This window comes from Cimex lectularius, unplaced genomic scaffold (assembly GCF_000648675.2).
Source record: "Cimex lectularius strain Harlan isolate CLEC.00 unplaced genomic scaffold, Clec_2.1 scaffold54, whole genome shotgun sequence".
NCBI classification, from domain to species: Eukaryota; Metazoa; Arthropoda; class Insecta; order Hemiptera; family Cimicidae; genus Cimex; species Cimex lectularius.
The window spans coordinates 1,483,392-1,505,171 of record NW_019392704.1 but is presented as its reverse complement, the minus strand read 5'-3'; the positions used below and the strand labels follow the sequence as shown (position 1 = coordinate 1,505,171).

The 21,780-nt window shown below is 33.0% G+C and overlaps 1 protein-coding gene across 2 annotated transcripts in view; it reads left to right on the top strand.

Annotated features, from left to right (window-relative positions):
- Positions 1-654: 654 nt before the first annotated feature.
- Positions 655-21,780, top strand: part of LOC106665788 (homeobox protein SIX6-like) — a 32,395-nt gene continuing 11,269 nt past the window's right edge. The window contains exons 1-4 of one of the 2 annotated variants that reach the window (XR_002910138.1): positions 655-970; positions 11,067-11,390; positions 17,676-17,729; positions 20,492-20,653. Coding sequence is in view for 1 of the 2 variants with exons in the window: in XM_014392495.2 (XP_014247981.1) it covers positions 690-970; positions 11,067-11,390; positions 17,676-17,729 (659 nt within the window). In the remaining variant the exon portion in view is untranslated. The remainder of the gene's footprint in view (positions 971-11,066; positions 11,391-17,675; positions 17,730-20,491; positions 20,654-21,780) is intronic. The other variant, XM_014392495.2, reaches the window with a different exon arrangement.

The window sequence follows — 21,780 nt, the reverse complement described above, 5'->3', positions numbered from 1 at the left end:
CTTTTTGGATATGCTTCCGAAATCGACATCAATAAAAAGAAAATGAGTTTGATAGTTGTCTACTTCCTGAAAATAAAATCAAGAAATATAAAAAGTCAACAATCGGAAAAGAAGAGTAAAAAATATTTAATTTATGAAACTTTACCGTACGACAATTATAAGTAACTAATTTTAAATTCTTGAATTCCAGGGGTCTGCCCTGGATTTTGTTCTATGAACGGGGTCCGCTGCCCTGACACAGTATTTTTCCCCTAAATCCACCTCCAACGAGCTAAATATATGAGTCTATAAAGGATCGAAATTCTGCTTAAGGGGTCTTGTTCAGAAGCACCAATAAATCCTAAATACATGTTTTATTAAACGCTATGTAAAGCATGGCTTAGGATTGCTTTTCATGGGGTGTTTTTTTGTTGGTTTTTCAGGAAAAGGTGTCTGATCTCTTCCCCTTCAAGGTGAGCCCCGCATTGATTATAGTTTAATTAGATTATTGCATGTATCGAATGGCGTTGGGAGTCGGAGTAACAGGATTCCATAAGCTAGTTTATTATAAAAGCAATCAAAGCGATAATACATACGGATAGATTGTGTGGGGGGAGGATGATCCAGAGAGGGGTGCGGACCGTCGTTGGAGGGGACATAAGGGGGATGGTAAGCCCCGCCCTGAACCTGTTCGGTCTTCAGTCACAGCGATGGAGTCGACCGAAACGGATTATCAGGCGGCTGCAAGGTACAAATCCGAATACGGAAAACGAGGCGTTTCGTTCACCCCCGAACAGGTCTCGACAGTGTGCGATGCCCTTCATCAATCCGGCGATTGTGAAAAACTGGCCAGGTTCCTCTGGTCTCTTCCGCCCAACGAACTCCTCCGTGGGCACGAAGCGGTACTCAGGGCGAGAGCTCTGGTCGCCTACCACCGGGGGGCTTTTCACGAGCTTTACGCCATCCTGGAAAGCCATGGATTCGATGCGAGGTAAGCTAGCGTGAATATAGGATGTCTAGCATGGAAAACAATTTTTTTAACCTCACGCTCGTGATCATCTGTCATCGCCTTTTCGGTAATGGCATAAACATGTCGCGGTGGTCCGGTCCCATAAGTAAACACCGGTAGAAAGACCCTATTTCAGCTGTGTACGCACGTTAACTATTGGCTTTTCCAACAACAATTCAGCTTTCATGCTTCCATTCTTCAATCAATATTTCTGATCGATCACTCAATATCATTTCAAAACGATACAAAACAAAATCGTGTAATTTCACTGAAAATCTAAAACTTAAATGTTCCGAAACTTCTAATATAATATAGACAATTGTAAAAAATGGTTCTTCTCACAGAATTATGGTTCTTTCTGATGATACTCATTATTGTGAGTAGAGCCATCATGTACAAAAAATGAATCTACATACTCATCTCAACTTTATCAATTCTAAAAATGTGGAACTACCTATCGGGTTAATTATTTGTACAGCATGGTTCTTAGTGAAACAACAGAAATTGCTTTCAGGCCGTAAGACGCATTTTCCATCTGTGATCCATAAAATCTGTGTATTTACCAAACGTAATATTTTAAGGTTATTCAGATATCGTGAGATGCGGTCGGGTGTGATGTAGGTTTCAGAAAAACATTTTCTTTATCGTGCCAACGTTTCGATCTTTTATTGAGATCATCTTCAGGGCTCAAAGTGTTTGTCTTCTGTGTAATTGTGCCATCCTTGCGTGTCGTGTTGTGTTCACACGACACGCAAGGATGGCACAATTACACAGAAGACAAACACTTTGAGCCCTGAAGATGATCTCAATAAAAGATCGAAACGTTGGCACGATAAAGAAAATGTTTTTCTGAAACCTACATCACACCCGACCGCATCTCACGATATCTGAATAACTATCGATTAACGGTCACTAATCTCTACACGTAATATTTTAATATCAACTTTTTTTATAAACCGGGAAATATTGTTTGTACGTAAGTAATTTACCATATTTTAAAAACTCTTCTTTTGTAACGATTGCAAAATGTCAATGTTTTTATTGTCCCTGGGCGAGAAAAAATCGTTCATATTTTCTTTTTAAATACGTTGAGTTGACTATTTCTAATGAACCGTACATTCAGCGTCTGAAACTTACGGCGCTTTCGTGGTGCCAATGAAGCTTAAATGAAGCAAAAAATCTCCAATGTAAATTAGTACCAAAAAATAAAATTTCCGCAAAGTAAGAGGTGATAACAAAGTTCTACACGTCCCCATTAATTTGGCTATTATTAATAAATTAATCCCCATCAACGGCTTAGACCACGGTGAAATCAATTTAATTTGTAGTTTAGAAGGTTTTGTTAATAAAAACATTTTAATTTATAAGAAAATAAAAAAATCGTCTAAAAACATCGAGCCTTGCGGAAAAAACGGTTATACATGTACACAGAATAACGTCTGATGTGAGATTTATGTTAAAAATGTTAAACGCCAATGTTTCTAAATTTATCGGGAAAATACATAATTCAGTAAATGACGTTGTTACAATTAAGGATTTATCAATTCTGCAAATTTCTTTTGACACGTAAGTTCGATGTTAAGGAATGAACCTAACGATTGTTACGTGGCACAGGTTAACTGTCATAATGTCATGACCCCATTTATTATTAAAAAAAGAAAAAGAAAAAAACAGCTAATTCAATTTCCATCAAAATTCAAAATAAATTCACATTTTACATATAACCATGACCTGGTTCGACAACAATTTTCGCAAATGTATTTTTCATAAACAACCCAGCCAAAAAATCTTCAAACGTTAATATTTTAAAATTTCCCAGTGGTCTAGGTATAAAAATATAAAGATAATATTTAACCACTTGATTTTAATTATCATTTTCTGAAAATTTCCTTTCAAGCTATTACATTTTATCGTAATTTTTGGTACGAAAACTGCCTATGAATTTATTTGACCGTCAACCCTCTGTTTAGAGATGTTTTCCTCTATTTCAAAACCAATTATTTCTTTCCAGAGTAACTATTTTAGGGAACGTTTCAAATAAAATAAAATAAAAACAAATTACCAAACGTGCAATTTTCCAAATAAAGTGTGTCGTACAAATGTGCATGTTGTTATAACGTTTTTTTTATAAGAAATCATTTGCACATATAATTAGGATAACAATTGTATTTAAATCAAGAAAAAAACAACTCTCACACACTGCAGATCAACAGCTCTTGTCCATAAAAAAGAATAAACCTGTTATGAAGGTATAACATAAGAAATATTATATACAGAAAAAACACTAAGAAAAATTGTATGTACATGTTGTACAATTACAATTTGCTTATAAAATATTTTAATAAACTAAACTACATAAATAAATAAACTAATGAAAACTAACGAAATCATATCCGTATTGGCCTTGAGGTAATTTTATTTCTATCAGAAAAATGTTTCTGCCTAAGAGCAATAGTTTATTTTTTCTTTCGAGTTGTCCTTATTATTTATTTATTATTATTTCCTTATTATTTATAAAATCACATATGTACAAAATTGATCTTGACTTATCGCCGCGAGGATTGATAATCACCAACTTCGGGTATTGGCAGTTCGGGGGTTTCTTCTCTTTATCCGTCCGACCAACGGTCTTTTATCTTTTATTAGACCAATTTTAGGAGGAAAGAAGCTTTAATGCATTAAAAATGATACTTTATACGAAACGTTCTGGCATCCTGTTAGTCATGAACTTTTGTTTCTTATAATTCTTTATAAACTGAAATACAACGAATATTATCCAGAAAGTAGACAAACACATAAAACCGTGAAAATTTTACATTTTTTAAAATTTTTTACTTTTAAAATTTATGAATTAAACGTAAATGATTAAAGCACAGGTACAAATACGCAAAGTATCATCTTTAATCATTAACCTACCTTATAAAATTAACAAAATAAAAATAAAACTCATGGTTTATTTATGTAATATGAAGGAAATAGCCTAACGTAACATTTTATTATGCCGGGTTGATAGTCAAGAATCATTGTTCCTTTGCATTAAAGGTACAGAACAAGATTAACTCTCCTATCGATGCAAGTAATGAAATGAAATAACTAATAGTCTAGGAATCGTATTCGATAGCGAAATTACTTGGATCTGGGATGATTTGATTAAATAGACGTCAATAGCGCATCAATGATTTCGCACTATTTTATATACATTGTTTACACAATTCGTCACTTGCAACTGGTCTGTACAAAGATCTGATTATATATCGAATTCAATCATTAATATTAATGAGTGACAGAACTCGGTCGAAACAAGCCTTTGTATATTGATTTAATCCATCTCAGTTTTTCAACAATTGAGTAAAATTATTCAACTTCTATTGATCTTACCTAAATAATTAATAAAAACTGGAAAAACAAATTGCAACTTATATGGTTTTTGTTTGATTATTTTTTTTAATATTATGGTTAAGAATCATGTTGTGAATGTGTGTCAAATATGCCGGAGCGTTCAAAAAAATAAAAACCAACTTAACCACCATTTTGCTTGACATTACTGTAAAGAGAAATATTTAATGCCTGAAGGTCTTCAAATAAATCTGCAGTCTTAATATAATACAATTTCATTGAATTATTTTTATGTAAAGTGAGGGTGAGTTGAAAAAAATAAATAAATGAATTGAAATAATTACTTTGGTTCATAGAACCAACTAAAACATATATGTTAATATAAATAATACACGTGTAGAGATTAGTGGCCGTTAATCGATAGTTATTCAGATATCGTGAGATGCGGTCGGGTGTGATGTAGGTCTCAGAAAAACATTTTCTTTATCGTGCCAACGTTTCGATCTTTTATTGAGATCATCTTCAGGGCCTGGGATTTACAAACAATGTTTACATTTAACAATTACATTTAGGATGTGGAAAAGTGAATTTATACAATGCAAAATATATTTTATATTCAAACAAAGTATTTCTACTCATTCAAAGTGTTTGTCTTCTGTGTAATTGTGCCATCCTTGCGTGTCGTGTTGAGAGTGCCAGTGAGATTTTGCTGTTTTATGTTTATATATGTTTGGTTTTGAAGGGTGGGGAAGGAAGTCGGTATATAAAAGACAATTTTGTTTAAGGCGTGAAATAAGCCGACAAAGGGGAACAATGTGTTGGTAATAGTTCGGCCAGATTGTCCTTTCAGGATTATATAGAAAGGGGATAAATAGGAAAAGGAAAGCTAAATTGTTGGAAAATTAGACTATGTGAAAAGTATTTGATGTGTGGAATGTAATGTAACGATATATGTAAGTTATCTATATTGTATTTGGTTAATGATATTGGCGTAACTGCGACTGAGTTTACATGTATCTGTTCTGTAATTGATGCTGTTTTTATCTCTGTTGATATAAACCATTTCTAAGAAATTACCTTTATATTTGTTTTGTTGTGTATGTAATATTTTTGGATTTTTGAAGTCAAAATTGTGTTGGTGTTCAAAGTGGTGGGTAGCGAGTGCTGTAGGATTTTGCTTGGGTTTTTTGCAATCATAGATATGTTGTTTTACTTTCTTGTCCAGATATTGGGATGTAAGACCGATGTAAGTTGCCGGACAGTTTAAACAGTTGATCTTGTAGATTACGTCAGATTTATTTGTTATTGGTGTGGGATCTTTAACTTTGGAAAAAAGTGTTTGGATTGTTTTATAATTTTTGAAAGCTATTTTGAAGTTATCGGACGAGAGAAATGTGTTTAATTTGTGTGATAGACCTTGAATAAATGGTATGGAAATGTATGCTTGTTTGTTTGTATTTGATATATTTAATGTACTATTATTAGTAATAGTGGAATGTGTTAGTGTTGTGTTGTAGTTGTTGATTATTCTGTTAATTATGTAACACACTGAAGATCGTGCCGAAAGTCAAGAAATGCTGAAACCGACCCAGGAAGAATACGGAGACCAAAATGATCAGTAAAAACCAAACTTTCGTCAGTAATTAACATTTATATAAAGAGTGAGACGAACAAGATGTCGATCCGTTATTATGATGATGCGTCAAGAATTTTGAACCATTTTGTTACAATCTGTTTATTGGTCTTGTTGAATCGCCGATCGAGATCGTACAGCACTTGTTAGCAATAAATTTACATTAAGCCTGAACAGATATAAATATTACATTTTCTAAAACTACTCGCTTTTTGTATTGTTCATTAATTCCACAGACATTTATGCCGAAATGATCCTTATATCTAATAGATTTCTTGCTAAACGATGATGTTTGTCATTCTAAGGCGTTATTTATTTACTTGCGAACTTATCTACCCTAATTACTTTCCTCTGAGTGATGATACATTCAAGTCGTACTTGTTGTTTGACTTCGTTTCGAGGGAGGACCTTTCTCATTTTTTAGCTGACCGTTCAATTCTTTCAAAGTTTTAAGTTTTTTTTTTTTGGGGAGGAATTACGCAAGTTTTGAGTGCGTTTGCCAAACCTAATTTCCTCGATTGTTCAGACCTGATTGGTTTTGGTGAGACTGCACTGGAGTACCACAGATAGCTAAGATAGCAAATGGCGGTTTAATTTTGAATTTTATACCGAGAAACCTAATATTTTTTAAGTTAATTTTTTTACTTAACGTACAAAATGAGCTCCTATCTGAAAGAATTTCATTTATCTACAAACGGTTTTTTTTGTGTTATGATAGCTTATAAAAATGTAATTTTGTTGTTCTTTTTATTGTTTTTATGTGATCTTTTTCTTAATGTTTTTTTCCATCCATATATTCATGAAATATTACATTAACTTGTAATATTTTTCGTTATTTTCATTGCTTTTATGTGATCTTTTTCTTGATGTTTTTTTTTTCATTCATGCATTCATTAAATATTACATTAACTTGTAAAGCCAACTCCCACTCTTGTACAGATTTGTATCTAACCAATACACTAATAACATTTTTTAACTACATTTTTCATTTCCAATTTGTGACACTTTATTTTGTCAATTGTAAGATCACCTTACATGATTTTAATATGTGACGATTGTTTCTAAAAAACGATCACGCTTGAAACTTTAAATTTGTTTTTATAAACGCCATGCCCAAAATTATACTGTTGGAAACTTTTTTCTTTTGTAGCAAGTCCAAAGTTTGATTTGCAACTTACTCGTTTCCAGTGCGTACAAATACTTTGACAGTGAATTTGAAGCAGTGTTGTCGTATAGCGTTACTTCATAGAAGTGATAGTAAGCGCTAAACATTTGGACATGGCAAAAAATACCCGTACTTACAGACGTCTATGGAAAGTACATGCCATCAGTTAAAGCTGCTCAAGCAGCTTAAAATGAATTTGTTTAATTTTATCGTTATCTTATCGTTAATATATATATATTTCAATGTTATGTGCTAAACAAAATGGTTAAAACATTGAGATGGTAGATTGAGTATCACTGCATAATCCTAACTCCATGGAATTACCAGCAAAAATAGCTAATAATCATAAAAAAATCATATGTATGAAATTCGCGACATTTATATGACATTTATAAAAATCAAATGTCTGGAAAAATCAATAATTCTAAAAACATTATTACTGCGGTAAAGTAAATTTCAATGAAGGTATGTGTAAATTTGGGTTCGTGAACATGGATAAAAGTATGGTCTTGAAGAAGGAAGCAAAGTCAGTTGTCACTGCTAAGCTTTCGACCTACCTATTTGACTACACATCATGGCAAACAATCTGCCTACAGATAGCCATATCTGTTTTTTTACAGGCGATCCCAGATTTCCTAGAAGGCTCAGTCCCAGGGACTGTAACAGCATACAGATTTGATGCATTTGTTCGTTTTACAAATTTAATACATTCATCAGTCAGTTTTGTACTTTGGTAAATAAGTATCAAATGGTTAGAATTTATTTGGCATTGTCAAGTTGCATTATTTCTCCTGGTACATCAAAAGTATTACCGTTAGTTTACAAAATGTAATCTTTTTCAAACCGATATTAAATTTGACGTTTATTTTATGATGTATCGCTAAAATTGTGTTTTTACTTATCCTTGAAGTTTCATAAAATATTTTAAAGAACTGTAAAAAAAAATTAGCAATGGTTTTCTTAGGCCATTACCTACAAATACCTACATTCAACTCACCGTCTACATTGTCATTCTCTCTCTCTCTCTCTCTCTCTCACTCTCACTCTCGGAAAAACAGACTGAATGATCGGGCCAGTTGAAATTCGATTCGTCGGCTCGGCTCCGGGGCACGAATTGATTCACCAAGAAGCTCTAGAATTACACATCCCCATTCTGCACAAAAAGCTGACCGATCCTAGACGAGCAGGCAAACCCGGCCCAATGCGGCACCACGCCCGGCTTTCCGGCGTTATTTGTGTGGATTTGTTTAGCTTTTTGAGTAAGAACAATTACCTGGCTTTCCTGATTCTATTGGGACTAAGCCGGGCTTGAAGTTATTAGGTCTAAGGGGTAAAAGCAATGTTTATCTTTCGGGTTTTGAAATCTCTTTAGCCCAAGATGACAGCCACATAATGGCTCTTTCCCTATTTCGTTAGGCAAACAAAGGAAAGGAATTCGCCCGTACGCCGAACCATTTCTCTTATGTAATAACTAGGCAACTTCTCGTCTTTCACCATTACGCTCTATTATTTATCTGTACCGTTTTTTTTTAAACTCACCACGATGCATTTTTTCACAGTAATTTCAATCCTTCTGTTGCACCAAACCTACTTGAAAGCGAAACTTATCTTCAGTTCGTTCTCAAGTTTGTTTTTCTTTCAACACGCCTGGGTTCTTAAACACCGTAAAATATCCTTTTGACGGCTTATTCCGAAGCTGTTAAATTCACATTTAACGATTGAATAAACGGTCCTCGAGGCAAAAAAGCCGTTTATGGTCATCCGTCAATGGGACAAAAAGGGCCCTAAAAAGGACAATTTCCAGGTGTGATTTTTTTTATAAGCCGGGTTCTTTCGATGGGTCTTTAAAGTCAAGAGCTTTCAAGTGGGCAAATATTTAAAAACGTTTTCCCCTTCCGTGGATGCGCCGGTCTTGATTAATCTATGTTTAATAAAAAAAATTGCCCGGTAAGCAAAAACAAAAGAAAATCGTCTAAACATTAATAGGAAGTTGGGAACAACAAATCTAATCACATCCACCCAATTCAAGTCATCTTTCGAAAAAAGCGCTTACAGCAGACATGCAAGAAGTCCGACCAATTAAATTAAACGCTCACGTATTTAATGTGACAAAGGTTTGGTGCAGATGTTAGATTATAACCGGTCCTGTTAGCATACGGTCGTTAACCTTAAAATTTCAGAACTTATTGTAATGTTTAAGTACTGTACTTTTAATTTTTTAACATATAAATTCGATTAAAAACAACTAGGATGTTTGGACACGTTCTTATACGAGATTTAAATCCATTTTCCAAGTTAAATTATCATAATTTATGATTAGATATATGTATTAATATTTGTCTAAAAATAATGCAAAAGTCTATAAAAATATTCAGCAAATTTGAAAATATTTTAATATTTAAAATTTATAAAGTAGGATGTGTTCATAGAGATATTGAGGAGTTACAATGATACATTGATATTATTATTATTAATTTTTAAGGGCGTTTTAACGGCTAAGGTCATTTCACGCCGTAACGTCCAAACCTTGTATCTTATGCTCCCTTCTGAGTGCTCTGACTCGAAACATTTACTCATAAACTAATCTATCCTATTGCCATCCAAAGCTTTTATTTATCCTTTTAAAATTATTAATTTGGAAGGCCAAATGTATGCAAAAATCCCATTTTAAATTACATATAAAATTTATTACTTCTTTAATTAGAATTTCTAATTTTTGTTCCATAAATTAAATATTTCCCATTTGTAGCCAATAATAATAATAGAGTCAGACTAGCAACAGTCTCAGCATGAGAATAGGCTCATTGCGATTTTGGGCATTGCAGTTTATTACTCCGCAATTTGTATTTTCTTCTATTTCATTTATCCGCTCCGGCAGCCTCAAAAATTTCTGAAAAAAGAAAAAAATCTTGCACCCACAACTCTCATTCAAACATTAGCAGACAATATTGGTATAACAATTTGGGAAAAGGCCTAAATCTCATTATAAATTCCAATAAATTTGAGAAAGCTGAAAAGTGCTCTTCGAAACAAACACTGGGGACTCAGTAACTCCTTTAAACCACTCGAAAGGTTGAGCCTTGCCTTAAAAGTTGCTAAGTGCGACAGTCGACCAAAATATGTTTTACTGTCAGGATGGTACGGTCTCCACTTCGCATACATCGAGGACAAGTTGGAAGGTTGTTGCCTATTAAAAGCCTATTATGGATTAGCCTGATGTGACCAATTCGCAATCTAAAGAGAATCACAAGTTCTTTTCTCTCAAGTTCCTCAGTTGGCCATTTATGTACAACTAACTGGATTCATTTCTTTCATACCATCTCTACAGCCATTCCATCTTGCTGCCCACTTTCTTTTGATAATGTTTTTAACATGAAATACTATATCATCTGAGCGGAGATCTGTTCTTTGTGGATGTACATATTATATTATTTTCATTTCTGATATAACTAAAATACATATTTGTACAATAAGGTTTATCGAACAACACGAAATCTGAGTGACTAATGCTAACAGTTAGTCATGAGAATCACACCAAATTACAAACACAGTATTTGCTATAATCAAACTTAATTAATTTTATTAATAAATATAATTAATTATTCAAGAGGTTATTTAGACTTTAAAAAGACACAGCAACTTAAATTTAGACGTAAAAAAAACACGGAAGGTATAAGATAGTTTAAGATCCGAGTCATTTTAAAGAGATAAGCCGGTGAACCTTCGGTGATTTGTATCTAAAAAGGATCTTAGGATAATTTTAGCAAAATATGTTTGTGCCTGGGTAACCATGTAGAAAGGAGTTAAGAGATGCTCTTGACGGTTTTGTTATTCTTTCAGTTGACGGGTTTTCCATTATAGGTTTACAAAGAATTATCTACAAGGTGGGATCAGAGCTAAGGTTTTTGGCGGATGCGTTCAAGAAAACCTTTTACCTGTTGCAGGTATCACACGGAGCTTCAGCAGATGTGGTACCGAGCGCACTACAGGGAAGCGGAAAAGATTCGTGGCCGGCCGTTGGGGGCGGTGGACAAATACAGGCTGAGGAAAAAATACCCGTTGCCAAAGACGATCTGGGACGGGGAAGAGACGGTATACTGCTTCAAGGAAAAATCGAGAACCGCTCTTAAAGAATGCTACGAGAGGAATAGATATCCGACGCCAGACGAGAAGAGGGCCCTAGCAAAAAGAACAGGACTTACTCTAACGCAAGTTAGCAATTGGTTCAAAAACAGAAGACAAAGGGATAGGACACCTCAGCACAGAAGGTAAGAAATGCAAATACATAATAAAATAATAAGTAATATTAGTTTACAACTGTAAAGAGCTTTAAATCAATTTTTTTTAAATCATTAACATTTATTTAAAAAAATTTTAACTACTGAAAGCAATATTTTGCAAAATATTTATTTCATGAACATAATTATTTGAAAATCTGAAATCTTAAATTCCACCGAACATAGTTCTAAATACGGATGGACTAACGACGTCCGGTGGGAAATAGTGTATTTATATGGAAGTATATGAAATGGAGATGGCGCTCAGTAACGCAATAACAATAAGTTTGGGAGTATATTACAGTTATCTTCCAAAAATATTCGTAAACTTTGTTTTTTTTTTTTAAATATCTCGTGCTAAAGTTACTTCTTTACCTCACTACTTCAGCTTTTATAAAGAAAAGTAACATTAAGGAACAATGTTATGACAAAAAAAAACAATGTTAAAATATTAAAACATTATTTTTATATTATTTTACGAAAGTTAACGGAAAATCGTTGACACAAAAGTATTTTTAAATTCCCCTAAGTTTCTATCACTCCCGTGATTTATTTCGGTCTTATATCATATAAATAAATGTCACATGCACCGATGAAAACATTCTTAGTGATTTTCGCGGTGGGAGACCTGTTTTGAATTGAAATCCGAAACAGAATTGGACATTTTCGATAAATATTGACCACACAAAGCAGATATTTAAAACTATAAAAATAAAAAATAAATAGATTCCATGTTAAGCACCTTAATATTGTCAAACAATTTGAACGAGATCATTAAATAGTTGTCATTGCTGACACCGTACAGATGTCGTCGAAAGATATAAACTATTGAAAAATACCTTTCATTACCTTTTCAAAAATTTAAACTCCTACACTTTTTCAAAAACACATACATGTAAGAGAAAGAGACAAGTTCTGAGAAGAAATCGTATTGTCAGATGAGAGAAAATTTTTGGATCGTATAGGAATCTAGGGTCAAAATTATATTCGCTGTTCAATAGATTCAATTGTGATATATAACCAAAAAAGATTTTTAAACAATATTAAAAACAGTGAAACTATAATTATGTGTATCTTTGCTATTCCCGTAAAGGAATCGACAATTTACTAAAGCCTTTGTGTTGACAATTTTTGTTGCATTTTCGAAACAATATATAAAAATAAAACTTTCATTATTTACATCGAAAATAGCATTAATAGGTTAAGAGAAAACGTACAGAATTTACGAATAATTTTGACAGTTGATGAATGTGAAAAGACATTTTCTAAGATGAAGTATATAAAACTCCCAACACAGATAAAATTAATGTTTGGAATTATTTACTTGGAAGCCCAATTTGATAAAATATTGTCTCAATATCAAACATTTCATGTTTTACATTAGTATAAATTTTCACCATCCTGTAAATTCAATGTTTACAACCTGGCCACCCTATTGTGGTCTACGATTTGCCCATTTTCTAAAAAAGTCTGCCGACCCCTTGTCTAAAAGGTAAATTACCTACTTGAAAAATCTATTTATTCAGTTAATCCATTAATTTGCTAGATCAATTCTACATCTAAAATTTAGATATATCCGATTTTTTTAAATTTGTATTTTTAAAGTCTGTCTTTTGTACAATTTCTGATCTAATACGACTAAACGGAACCAGTTCAGCAAAAAACCTTTAATTCATTTGAAATTATTTCAAAAACCTACCTGTTTAGTAGTTTTAATTCTCTTGCGTTTGTTAACACCCCCTACAGGGAATATTTCAATTTAATTATCACTTTCTAATCTAGACGATAAAATTCAATTATATATAATAAATTGGACAAGGTTGAATGACCTAGTTAAGAACGCATCTTTAAGAAAATTTTTGGTTAATTATTAAGACAGGAAAAAATAATGCGCGTACCTAAAACCGTAAACTGTCATTCATTTTACCTGTGACGGAGGGGGAAAAAGGTTAAATGCTTAGGACAATGATGTCGGGATGTTCATAAATCGACCATCCGTGAAAGTATCTGGGCGATACGTCTGAAATTACATCCATCCTTTTCTTGCCTCTTCAGTAGACCAAATTTTAACCCGCAGCGCATTCCGAACGTAAAGTCTGTTAAATTCGATTTATGATAACCGATCGGATATGGGCCTCCTTCGAATTAGATGTGAAATTAAAGAGGCACGACTGAAAATTTAACATTTTTTAAAAATCTAATGCGTCTTTTCATGGAATTTATCAGTTAGAACAGACAACAGCCCATAATATGGCGTCGTGACATAAATGAAATACATGGGCCCTAACTGAGGGGTCAACCCCTTTTAAAATACTGTCTCCATTTGATGCTCTCGTCCTTTTGTTCGCAAACCCCCTTTATTTTCAGCTCATTGTGGACCAAACGCGTTATATTATTTATTTCTGTATGTGTTGACGAAAGTGGTTTAAACATATGGGGCGGGCATATGCTATGCCGTTTGTAACGTATTAAATAGGACAATAAATGCAATTGGAGATTGAATTTCAATAACGTCTTAATGATTTATATATTTTAAAAAAGAGCACACCATTAAAAAAAATCAAATTTTTCATTTTATCTTTATAACAAGTAAAGTTGGTACTTTATTCTGAAAGCTGTTAACTATTTTCGCAGTCTGATCGTCGTAGTACATTGCTTAAGCTATACGTTCAATTCATGATCAAAACAGAACGATGAAACTACTGATGACAACTTAAATTTGTCCACATTAAGATCTTAATAACCTTTTTTTAAATTATCAACAATGAAGCGTTGTTTATATTTTTTCAGAATATAATATAAGACTTCTATATTCCTACACAGAAACTTACATATCATTTTTTAATAATCATCCTTATAATGATTCTGTTTAAAAAAAAATCTTACAATGAATTTCCTAAATTATTTAACTTCATAAATTTTGTTGTAGTTTTAGTAGCTAACATCTGCGTCAACATTGCCCCAAGTGTTAATTCCATTACAATATGATTGGATTATTTATTGATTTGATTTATATAAATACAAATATGCGCACATACATTGTATGCGGAATAATAATACACAGAATTTATCTTAGTCAGACCGCGATCTTATCAGTCTCGCGGCCAAAGGTTAGGCTCCAGGGGCTGCTGACAACTAGGTCATATCAGCCCACAATGCATGCAGTTTTTAAATCTCGACTACTCACTGTTTACCATGTTCTTTCCTTTTTACTATTTCGTATTTCCTATTACGGTGGTAGAGTACTCAATATTCTTCCATCACCCTTAACACATACAACTAACCTAATTGTGAGTCTATGGGGTACTGAACACTCCACCTTCACGCCTATAGATAACCTCTAGATAACCTCAATTTCAGAATACAAACAAAAAGATTTATTCGAAAAAAAAACGATAGACGTAAAATCCTTGTATGTAACTATCCCATTGTTCGGCCTAAACAAGTGGTACAAAAGCAAATATAAAATCACACCCACACAAACATACACATTCACCTTTCCTCATTTCTTTCACTCTCTCTCACTCACTCTCTCTCACTCTCTCTCTCTCTCTCTCTCTCTCTCTCTCTCTCTCTCTTACCCCCCCCTCTCACTCTCTCTCTCCCTCTCTCTCTCTCTCTCTTTCTCTCATTTCTCTCACTACACAATAAAACTCTTTCGATTTAGTCGTTACCGATCTTTTTGGTCTGTCAAAAATTAAATAAAAACTTTTATACGTAACGAGATCTAGTTTTGAACATTATTTAATAAAAATTGTTAATAGCGATGTTTTCTTATATTTCGACCTCAACAGTTTAACTTATGATTTTTCCTTGTTGAAGGTGAGATAATAGGTCATCTCAAAAAAACCACAACCAGTTTTTATCCACAACGTTTCGGATTTATTTTAATCCTTCCTCGGGTTATTTAACGCAATGGTTAAAACAGTGGTCGTCAGTCATTAATATTTTATAACAGTTTATTTTAAAAAAAAGAGCCAGTGTGGTACATATTACTACCAGACTACGAACAGCTATTATTGATAGCCTAAGTTAATATAGCCTGGCATCATTGAGTTTTAATAAGGGTAAAGCTTTCTTATATTTTGTTGTTCGTTTGTTGTTCATTCAACCTCTTAAATGCTAAAACATTATTTTTACTTGTATTTCCCTGATAATAACAAGGATAATAACAAAATATTATTACAAATGTCAAAAAATGCATTAACTATAAATAAGGCAAAAAATAAAGTAATTATTAATAATATTAACTTTTCCTAAATCAATTGTTTAAAGTTAATTGAAAGCAAATGACAAGATTAAATCTTACAAACATACGAGTTGTAATTTGCTGTGTGATCTGTGTATAAAGAAGGCTCATTATTTGTTCGAGTCAGAGACAATAGGTGCGTTTTCAGTAAAAACAAGAAGAAGAAAAAGAAGAAAAAAAAGAAGAACGCGTTATATTATGTCCCCGTGGGCCGGCTGCACGGGTGGTCCATGAGATTGATTTGATAAAGGGGCCAAAATAACACTTCCTAGCAGGCGGGAAATTTCAGTTTGATATATTTCACACCGGGTACTAAAACAAACAGAGAAAAGAATAAAAAGTATAAGGAGGAAAAATATGAATGCCACCTTAAAGAGGCTGCCTTCACTGAACCATCGAGATAATAGATTTATAGTGACACCAGCGTATTTAACGAATGCTGACTTTCGCCCTCCTTTTTTGTTTCTTCTTTTACATATATTAAGCCTCGGGAGTATGCCTATTATATTGACGTTTCTGATAATTTTCTGATGTTTACACTATTAGACATTTTCGCCAGGAATATGTCTCCAGAGATTGAGGAATGGGTTTTTGCCCTTGCCATGGGAAAAAATCATAGAAAAAAATTAACTCATCTTACTTTATTTATATTGAATCCACGGTCCGTCTCATCTATCTGGATGAGTATAAAAAATTAACGCGGTACACGGCCGGATTTGACCCAACCATTCAAGGTTTCGTCCTCAGGTAAGATAAAGACATAAGAACAGCCAGTCGCCTGTCACTACAACCGCTCATTTGAACGGAGTGATGGATGGTCTTAACAGGCGGAAAGGCATTAACTAATTTGTCTGATGATTCATTTTATTTTAAAAACGACAAAGTCGATTTTCAACTCTTGCCGGTATTTAAATAGATAAAACTGACGAAGAGTCTATCCAGATTGGAGTAAAATGAATAATAGCAATTGGGAAAAAAGTAAGATAGTTGAGTTGTTAAGCTATGACTGGTGCAATTCATCGATCCCTTCAACAAAATCTAACAATAACGTAAATCGTAGTGTTCAAAAGGGTTTTAGCATAGTAACATTAATTCTATTTTCCATAAGAGCAACATAACAATAATATTAAAAGATATACACTTTTGCAACAATTCCATATTTGTCTTGTAGAAGACTCGCACCAGTCGTTGCCAAGAATTAAAGTCTTTAGCAATACGAAAGAATAAAATGACTTAAATAATTAAATTTGGACATTACACACATTTTATCATTTTGATTTTCCTGTCATCGCTGAGTTGGTCCATCAGACACTACGTCAATCTAGGCAGTCTAAAACAATCGTTAATGACCAAATTACATCATCACCTTACAAACCACAGGAGGACTGCAATATTTTAAATAATTAAATACAAAACAAGTTTACGTCATTATGTTTTTGACACAAATGCAATGTTGGACAAAACGCACCACCCTTAAATTGTAATGTATTTAGGTTTATTCATATTTTGAACCTGAGTCCTGTTTACCTCGTGTTATTTCAGTTTCGATTCGACTGAGAACCAACATTTTTCTTTTAAATGTTTATATATTGAAACTGGTTACCCTTTTTATATTTAATTCGAAATGTACAATTCTGAAAATTAAAGTGGATATTCTGAATTTTTCTGGCCAAAACAGCGAGAGTAGGCAGACCGAACTACATTAAATATTCAGAATAAATACATTAATCTACAAATCGCAGAAAAGTTACGAAATTTACGTTACTAAAAAGCACGACACTACAACATAAAGCAAAATTTAAGCATTCAAAAAAACAGTTTCAAAACAAAAGCAAAGAGTGGAAAAGAGCCTATAAATCTTTATACCATTTATTATTTTAAGGGCCTCTTCCAACAAGGTAACAATTCAACTTGCATCCATATTTCCTGATACGAGACAACACTATAAACGTAACGAAACATTATGATATAAATAATATAATAAAATTTAAACAATATTATTTTTTTAAGCTTTTATTTTTTTCCAGATATGATGAAATGGTGTACAGTCCTGGGACACCAGACATGCATCGGAATCAAAGGCTAGTATACTTATTTTATGGTTATGTAAATTAAAAAATTCTATTGAGAATGGCAAAGAATAATGCAAATAAAAGCCATAAATCATGAAATAATAATACTAAAAACTCCATACAGCTAACGGGTAATAAGAGCAACCTAAATATTCATTATTTACTTAAATACATCACAAAGCTAGATTTTTATTAAATTGTCACATTGTAATTTTCCACTATTAGGTGGCTAAACGTTTTCAGTAAATGTTTCTAACATACTAGATAGATTTCTAAAAACTGCTTAAATAAAATCGTGTCTAACTATTAAAAACAAAGTTGTAACTAATTAAAGTTGGAAATTTTTCAAGAAAAAAAAAGATGTTCTCTCAAAAGATGTTTAATAGTCGCGTGATAACCTTCAAGATGCTACTTGCACTCCTAACCCGGTTTCAGCACTAAGTTTTGATAATAGTAAAGACGTGAACTGATATGATTCCGAGAAGTTAGCGGCTCTTATCTATGATTAAAAGCTTTCATAGACAAGTTTGACAAGTGTCCCACACCTAGTGCCGTCACGAGCGCTAAATTATTTCGGTTTCGGCTTCTCGGTACCGAACGAAACGAAAACATTTGGCCTGTCAGAAATTAAATGAAAACACAAACAGGCTTATGCTGTTAAAAAGCCATGTGCATTGGTTCATTTATCGCAATTATATAAACAATGGTTATCTTTTCTCCGAAAGCACAACATGTGAGAATTCCATACAACCTTATTACAAATAATTAAGGTTTTTTATCTCAATTAAAAACCTTAATTAATTGTAATATATTAATTGGTCAAGCGGACCACGAAATTAGTGAACTTATTCAACAACAAATAAACTTTATTAACTTATTAACAAATAAACAAATAAAATTTAAATACATTTTTTATATCAAAAGTCATAATGCTGTGTGTTAACTAAAATTAACGATGTTTTTAATACCAAAACTCTATAAAAATGTAAGATCGTTTAAATACGTTCTCATTTTTGACTCAAAATGCTGATCTGCCAATCCATTCCAACACAACATATGCAACCTAAGCAGATGATAACAATATTATGTAGAAACCCGAATCCTATTATAGCCACCGTCGTGCTCATCGAAGATTGGTGGAAAAAAATGGAAGCTGAAACTGAACGAGGACAAATGAACACAAGTCGCTTTGCGTTAACAAGCCCAAGACTATACGCCACCAACTAGAAATTACCGACACAATTGAAATACTTCAGACTTTCTAGAGTTTGAAGCGTCAAAAAAATGAAGAGAAGATGTGAACAAATAAGAAGTCTGTTTGGACCAAAATCATACAAACCTATGATTTGACTTATTTGAACATAGGGGGCAGAACAATCGTACATTCAAAAGTCCTCAGAAGAATTATCCAAGCTAAGTCTCTAACCTCTAAGTCTCTTACTTTTCGTCTCACCCTAACCCTTTCGTTCAAGCTCTCACAAGTTCCTCACATTCCCTGAATCCTCGACGTTGCCTTAAGCTATGTTGGTCCAGGGAGTCGCCCCTAATCCCTAAGCATGGAAAGTGACAACCTACGCTGGCTTCTAAAGACAAATGTCCTCCCTTAGCTACAGTGCTAAGCGAGTTGTGTCAGTGAAAATGAGAGCACAAATTGCTAAGATTTATGGATGTATCTATAGGATAAAAAGGTCTCATTTTGTAAAAAAATCTAATAAGGGTAAGATATATTGTGAACAACAAAGAGCTCCGGTATGTGGATGCACAATTTTAGTTATATTGACTAATTAATACATGAAACCAAATAATGAGTTACCAGTAGAGATTCCCGTACTTTTTGTACTTTGGGAAGAGATCATAAAGTAAAATAGAAATAGTAGTTAATTAAAAAATGTTGTAGTTTATTATTAACTAAACTTCCGCTTTCATAATAGATATGTATAGTTTGAACACCTAAGTTGTACGAAACTTCCCTCATGGTATAGAAGTAGAGAGTTATTATGTAATGTTGAAAATGCAAATATTAGTGTTCTTTGTAGATTGCCTAATAGGCTATCGTATTACCATCCAGACAGCTTATTTCGAAAAGAGCAGGACATAATTATCAAATATCAAACAAAAGCGGCATTAATTAGTTGGGGAAAATGGTGGTCAATAGAAGAAATCTGACAACTTTTATTACTTAAATTATTTATTATTTTGTAATTTATAACGAATTTGCGGGTAGAAAAAGAAAAAAACCTAAAGGTTTTTGTCTTTTCAGTCTACAATTCTAGGTGAAAAATAGCGTTAGGAAGCAATCTAGGAAGAGCAAACCATCGAAAATTTCAGGAGCCTAGACACAGAATCACAAAAAGTGAGCAAAGCTACATTTGGGAAAGTTCTAATTTTACAAAACATCATCAGAAAGAATCGCTACGACTGAAAGAGAATATAGTGACGCAATCCAGACACCAGATATATCAATTGAGGCTGAGATTGTTCTAGAGATTACAATTTGTAGTGAAATTTTATTTTATTACCTGAGAGTTGAACTGTTGAAAACTGTTTTATCCAAATTGATGCTAAGTTATAAGGTAAAGCAAAGATGTTGCAACACTTTTGTCAAAAGGTCAACAGCGATAAGAACCGAAAAAAAATTGATATTTTCAATAGTTTATTTATTATCAATTTCAAAATTACATTATAAATTAATTAAACCTGGATCAATGATAGGTTTGTGACGCATCTAGCTTTCGTGAAATTTTTGTCTTTTTTCTGTGCTTCTGTTGTAGAATGGGGATCCAGCTTCCCTCACACCTATAGTCCCGGATCTTGCTCCTTCGGACTACTACCTCATCTTAAGGGTAATAAATTTACCAAGAAAGATAAAAACACGAGTTCACAACTTCCAGTCGAAGACAATGGAATCGCACATCTTTCAGCCAAATAAAATGGTCCGTATTTCACATTTTGAAAACAATTATAAATTCATTTATCGTATTTTATTTTTTGTTTTTGTAACCATCGGGCCGATAAAGTACGTAATTGATACACTGATGAATTTGTTTTGTAATTCTTGAGGGAAAAAGAGCTAATAGACAAATCAGTGTTACGTCTTTTTGTTCGAAAGTAATTTATTGTTCATACAAAACTAAACTTAACATCGCGACCAATTTACCAATTTAAATAAAAGGAAACTTGATTGTGTATATCAACCACATGTCGAGTTCGTATATGTAGATCACTGGATAAAACGAAGACAGAAGACAAAAAAAAGTGGAATAAAATTAGAGTTTTCGGACTTGTATAAAGCTCCTGAGGAACCATAGACTAACGGTATCCTAACTTTTTTCAACATGTAAATGTTGAGTTCACACTCGCAGTGTTAGAACCGATCCAAGATCCTTATAAATCCTCGGTCCATCCCCCAAACAATTCCCCAGATTTCTATCTCGACTTCTCTCCGTCCTCTCCTTTTCTCTCTTTTTTCGTTTATGGCACCACATAGTTAACTTCGTTCGTAAATTCCTCTCTGTGCTCCCTCGTTGAATGGAGATTTAAACTAGCTTTTTCTTTCTTTTTTCCCCCTAATTCGAACTGTTTTAATCTTGATTTTTCGACAACATAGTTCTGGAGTAACCAACGGACAGCTGTGCGTTTTTGTTTGTTTGTTTACTTAAAACTTTAAGATTAACTTATAACTTATCGGAATTGTAATACCTTTCGTCCATTTACAAACAATTAACTGAATTATCTTTAACTCTCAAAAAAAATCCAAGCACCGTAATAAAATAACCAATATTAAACGAGTGTCTTCTCTGTGTCCAAACAAAAATAATTAAAACAATAAATAAATCAAAACGTAACAAAATATATTCTGCATTAGCGAAAATGTTAACGCACAAAACCATAGCAGAAGGAAAAATAATGGGGCTCAAAGAAATAGCGAACCACCATTTATCTTTTCTTTTTTTTTAGAATTAGACGTTTTTATTTTAACTCGGCAGGAATTAAAAGCTTTATAAGGAAAAGTTCTTGAAAGTAGTGTTCAAAAAGAAAGAAAAATATTTATCCTAAAATA